The sequence below is a fragment of the Ascaphus truei genome, chromosome 1, assembly GCF_040206685.1.
Source record: "Ascaphus truei isolate aAscTru1 chromosome 1, aAscTru1.hap1, whole genome shotgun sequence".
NCBI lineage: Eukaryota > Metazoa > Chordata > Amphibia > Anura > Ascaphidae > Ascaphus > Ascaphus truei.
In genome coordinates this window covers 511,047,464-511,053,463 of record NC_134483.1, presented here as the reverse complement: position 1 = coordinate 511,053,463, position 6,000 = coordinate 511,047,464, and the positions used below count along the sequence as shown (strand labels likewise).

Genomic DNA, 6,000 nt, shown 5'->3' with positions numbered 1-6,000 from the left:
CCAAAGTATTGAGGATGCCGTGGCACCAATACCCCCAGGTGTCCTGTCCCAGCAATCCCACCTAAATGTGAGGTAGCGTTACCTCCTGTAGATGTAGCTGCACGTTGGGTACCTGCCTGGGTACTACAGTACCCAGGTGCTGCTTGGTGCGATGGGTTGGAGCGGGTCCCACGTTGCGGGGCCTGCCACACAAATCTCCTCTCTCCTAAGAGTCCTGATCCTCCTCTCAGTGTGAGCTCCAGCCGGAGGGTCTCACACAATGTCCCAGGCCGCAGTGTGTCGCGTGGCAGTCCAGTCACCAGTGCAGCAATACTACTAGAGTACTAAAGGGGAAGAGTCCCTATCTGGAGCCTTCCCTGCAACACTCCACTGGGGTGGTTCAGGGGTTAGCTGGGGCTGAGGGGGCACGATCTAGGCCTAATCCATGGGAGCACATTCTACCTTCCAGGTTGCTGCCTCCGCCTCGACTGAACACGCTGGCTCCTTGTCCCAAAGGATATCCTGTCTCTTTAAGGCTGCTTCAATCCCATTGGCTGGAACAGCACACCTGATCTCCCTCCCCCCTGAGGATTCTGGGACTCGTAGTCCCGCTTCAGGCTATGCGGAGACAGTCCAAGATGGCCACCGCGATATTCCCGCAAAGTACTCTGGGAATTGTAGTCTCTTATTGGCTTTTGAAGCCATTCCAAGATGGCTGCTGCTCCGATCGCAACTGCACATGCGCAGCAGTCCGAAACGGCCGCCGCCACCTCTCCCCACTCGTTTGGAGCTTCGGCGGGCAACCCAGCAATTCCCCCTCAACAGAGTTAAGGGGACTCTGCTACACTAGATACGAAGACTATGTAGCGTAGAGAACAATACAGGACTTGTGTATAGGCGGCATCATAAACATTTAAAGAGAATAACTTTTCTAGTGATGAGAATAATGGATTTGGATTGGGTAATAGCCATTCAAATACATTGGCCTTTCTCTGTAATACTAAACCAAGTCACTTTCTCTCCCAGTAGCTCAGGCACCAAACGCATACAGATTGTAAACTCTGTGCGGTAGGAAATAATGGTGTTGATTTGGTGCCGATCACATAACTTTTAAGTATAAATGGGAGAAAAGAAAATGACTAATCTTTTTGTAATACTTTGCATTTCTGTATCCATCTCACAAATAGTTTTGGATTCATTGAACCTTCAATAACACTGTGTTTGTCTTCATTACAGCAGTACTTTATATATGATACATTACCTCTTTGCAATAATATATAAAGTACTGCGGTAATGAAGTCCAGTGTATTTAAATTTGGTGTTCAACCCAAAAGGAAAAAACAGTGACTTGCTCAAAGTCACATGATGTTGGCCCAGGGATTTGAACCTTACTACATCAATATTATTTTTATGATTAATACTAGATGCATAAATTGATTTTGTTTTAGATCACTCAGGTTTTCTGTTGGGACCCTTGACCACCAACGACCTAACCACAAGACCATGCTTTCTCCTCTTCTGCACTTGTTTTGTGGCTTTGGCACATCAATGATGTAACATATATGGTCACTAAACCCTTGCTGAGCTGGAGTCTTTCTTCATTGGTGACATTTGCAGTATACATGTGTTCCAATGACATTACAAATTGAGTCAAGACACTGAAGAAAAGAAAGTGGTAACATTTACAGTTTTCTCACAACCTAAAAGTCGTAAGCATATCTCCCCGGAGTGCTACAAAAAAATGGTGTACGTTTTGCAGGCGAGAACATAATGGTAGCTCATTGACAAAGTGCTGGTGTAGCGTGAAATGCGTTGGAATCTCTTGCGGTCCTCCGTTTGTATATGTTCATTAAAATCTTTGAATATAATTTTTTTGGCTCTCCAGCAAATAGTTTTTTGTTTTTTTTCAACTGTGCACCGCCATCTTTTCTCTCTTACATAATGGTAGATAGTTTGGCTTTTAGATGATCTATTGCAGCTGAGAATATTCTATTTCCCGTACATCTTGACAGAACAAAAGTATGATAGAAGTGATACAGGAAATGGCGATTTAGTCGTTTATTAGAGTGCAAGCTTTCCACTAAGAAGATCCCTTCTTCAGGGTTATTTGTATCTGGTAAAAAGATTTGGAAAAAATCAGCCTGAAGAAGAGACCCTTGTAGTTCTGAAAGCTTGCTTAGATTTTTATTGGTTTTCAAAGCATGACATAAACATAGCATACATCCATTGTTACAGTGATGTTACCAATGCCAATCGTAGTTGATAACAATGTCAAAGAGAAAGAAAGAAAGAAAGAAAATACAGATTAAGGGGGGAATGTGAGGGAGCGGAGGGGTCTGTTCCCTTCGATGAAGTTGCTTTACTATCATCCTATATCTGAGCTAGTTGTATGCGAATTTGATTAACCGTTCTATGCTCCGTACTCGTGCGAGATAGAATTTCTCTTAACTCTAACAATCTCGGTGACTCGTAATGTCCCTGACTCTGCTCCGTCATCAGAGGAGAACGCATCCAAAACTATCAAAGCAGAATTGTGGAAATCTGTACCCCTGGGATATCTGTCTGAGCCAACCATGGCGTCCAGACTTTTCGAAAATTTTCGCCAATGTCGTTGACTAAACTCGTCAATTTTTTTCATTTGGCATATGAACCAACTTCTATTCCGAATTTTAAGGATTGATGAAATTTTGTTCTGTTTCCATAATGCTGCGATTTCACACCTTGTTGCTGTTGCGAAATGAGCAACCAGTTTGAGTTCAGCTTTGGCTAGGCCCGGTAATGGTCTATTCAGAAGGAATAGCCATGGGTCTAGGGGGATTGTGAGTTCTAAGATCCTCTGTAGCCAATTTGAATTTTTTCCCAGATTGAGGCAATGCGAGGCCAAGACCACAGCATGGGCAACAGATCTGCGGGCTCTGCACAATGGGGAGTAACCTGGTATAAAATTCGATAATTTGATTGGGGGTGAGATACCATCTCATCAACACCTTATATGCATTCTCCTTTAATGTCGTGCAAATTGAGCTTTTAGCAGCTGCTGTAACAATCCGGGTCCCTTCCTCCTGCTCCTAGACCTCGCCAAGGTCTGCTTCCCATTTTGTCATATATTCTAACTTGTGGGTTACTTTAGGGCCAGAACCGATCACTTCACTGTATATTTGCGATGTGAGTCCCAGTGTGTCAGTCCCTATAAGCCAGAGCTTTTCAAAAGTGGTTAATGGGGGGTGAGGGTTGTGTTTGTTGTAACCACTGGTTAGCTATTAGAGTATAGCTTCTACCTTACTTTATATTTTATGGGCTAGCAATTTGCCATCTTCTATCCCCCTGTAGATCTTATAATATGTGTTTGATACACAAGGAGATAAAGAGAATTACCCAAGGTTACACGGTGCTACATTTGGGATTCTCCCTCCTCATTGCTAGTAGGTGGCTTCTACAAAAATACTGAACACAATGGTAAAAAGTGTGATACGCTCAAGACACACACACAAGCCCCTCTCGCCACTCCATGCTGTTTCATCCTCTCCTTGGCCCACTCCCAGACTCCTGAAACCACCTCCTGATTGGCTGCATTACCCAGCAGCAGCCAATAGGGATGGAGCAATCTGCCCAGCCCCCAAACAGCCCCATTCTCTCTCTGCTCAGGGAACTCCAGTGGCCCCCAAGCCAGTCAGGTCACTATGTCCAGAGAGGTGATACCAGACACATACATGTGGACTTATTTTTTGCTGGACTGTCCGGTTCAATACCGGACACCTTGCAACCCTAATTGCTAGACTACCATTATTATTAGTAAAACACGTACTATTGAATATATAAATTAAATATTTAATGTAAAATACGGCACAATCAGTCATATGTTCTGTTTATACTATTATAAAAAAAATGGTGCTGCTCCATTGAAAAAAAAACAAAAAAACACGATTTTGTTTACTAATGTAAGATCCGCATTACTGACCTGTTAAGTAAATCTAAATATGCTCCCCATGATGACTCACTGGGCAGGTCATTCCGAGTAACCTTTAACGGATTTCAGAATCTAACCGCGATGATTGAAAGCAGTAAATTATAGATAAAATAAGCTAAAGGTCACCCTCCCTGTGTGTTCTGGTACCCAGCTGGATGGTAGCGATGATTAAACATTCTCGTCCTAATGAGGAGCACTGTATGTGATACACTCAGTAATGGAACGCTGGCACTTTCTCTGCTAATATCTTTTTCATGCTCTATTCACCTAGAAAGAGACTACAGAAATCTCGGCGAGAAGCAGCCAATAGGAAGACTACTCTTCAGACAGTTTTGCGATACCAGACCAGAGCTGAAAAGGTGCATTGAGTTCTTGGATGCTGTGGTAAGCCCTTTCCAATGTTGTATTTTTTTTTTTTTTTTTTTTTACACATTAAGGTTAAACTCACTTAAAAAAAATGAGCTTTGCAGTTTGTCCCTATATCAATCTGTCACAATCTGTTAGTTGCATGACTAAGATATGCAACCAGGGTTAATACACACGGCTAAAATATATTCCTTTAAAACCTAAGGCTCCAAAAAAGGCTTGGAGAAAATGATGGCTCAGTAGATTCGAATGGATGTTCCTAATAAAACATGTTTCTTGAATTTTGCTTTAACACCACTGAAGATCTCTTAAAAGGGGATTTTAACTCCTTAATATTAATAGAAACCAAGTTAACAGCCATCATTCACTAGTATAAATAACAGAGCTATTATAGGATACAAAACACATTGTATTTGCCGTTACACCAGACCCTGTTTGCTCCGTGGCACTTGTGATTGTGTAGGTATCACGTACGGCACACCTGTGAGCCCGTGACCAGCATATGGGACAATGGTTAATACACAGCTATCTAGCTGACCCACCTTTCACCTGCCGCAAAGGTCCCTCAAATGAACAATATCTCCCCTCAATCAGTCCCAATATACCACCTGTCATGAGCAGCACACTTGTGAGCATGTGACTTACCTATGCAAGTACAGTTACTATACATGGCTACTCTAGCCAACTCTCTTTTCTCCTGTGCGAGGTACTTTCAATGAATTAATATTTACCCTTACTCAATTGCAGTCATATCTATACGCTGCCACCACCCAAGAAATATGCAAATAAAATCTATATGTCAGGGTCTAAGGTCCCTGTTAATTTAAAGAAAACATTCTGCATTTAACACACACATCTGTTGTAGCAAAATGTGTCCGAAAAATGTATTTTACTCTATACAAAGCATGCAACAGAGTCCAAAACATCACTTATTAGTTTTGTTTTAATATATATAAAAATACAGTGCTAAGGTTACATGAAAAAAATATTACAAGAATATACAGTGCAGACCAGTTTCTTAAAATAAAATAATAAAATATAAACAAAATCCCTATACAGTATGTTACCATATGTCATAGTTTTTTTTCCCAGAGAGGTCACTGGTATAGGAAAGAGCAGAACTCAGGTGTCTGATCCTAAAACACACCTCTTGTTGATTTCTGATTTTCATATTACCTTGGTGAGACTTATGTACTATTTTTTCCCCTTTTAGAACACCATAAACCCACCCCTCTCGTAAATCAGCTCTTGGGTTAACAGTTTTACGACTTAAAAGAAAAACTCCTTTTTTTTTTTGCCAGGTTTAAAAGTCTGACTAAATATATAAATACACTCATAACTATTTCTCTAATACGTAGACATACACCATCTTCACGGTTGTGCCTGTTTTCTCCACATGCATGCCTGCATCTAATTTAATAGCCTATCGTCTATTTTCGCAGGAGAAACTGTTTTCTGTCTTTTGCACCTCTTACCCATGCAGTATGTGGTATGATTTGATTTGTCTAACCGCAACAGTGACATATATCCATTTGTTACTCTTATGCAAATACAAAAAATGTCCCCGGCGCAAAGTGTGGTGATGATAATTACAGTACTATATCGAAAGACAGTCCTGTTTGAAAAGTCAGTCCTGGTAGTAGAATGATTCATCAACAATGTGAGGTAGATTTTCCTCTAGGCGTGTT

The 6,000-nt window shown here is 41.4% G+C and overlaps 1 protein-coding gene across 11 annotated transcripts in view; it reads left to right on the top strand.

The window, feature by feature from the left end:
* Window positions 1-6,000, top strand: part of GRK4 (G protein-coupled receptor kinase 4) — a 186,055-nt gene that overhangs the window by 91,694 nt on the left and 88,361 nt on the right. For 8 of the 11 annotated variants that reach the window (XM_075570359.1, XM_075570342.1, XM_075570326.1 and 5 more), the window contains one exon: window positions 4,218-4,330. In XM_075570359.1, the coding sequence (XP_075426474.1) occupies window positions 4,218-4,330 (113 nt within the window). Of the gene's footprint in view, window positions 1-3,309; window positions 3,402-4,217; window positions 4,331-6,000 lie in introns of those variants that run through there. The other 3 variants (XM_075570376.1, XM_075570350.1, XM_075570316.1) reach the window with 2 other exon arrangements.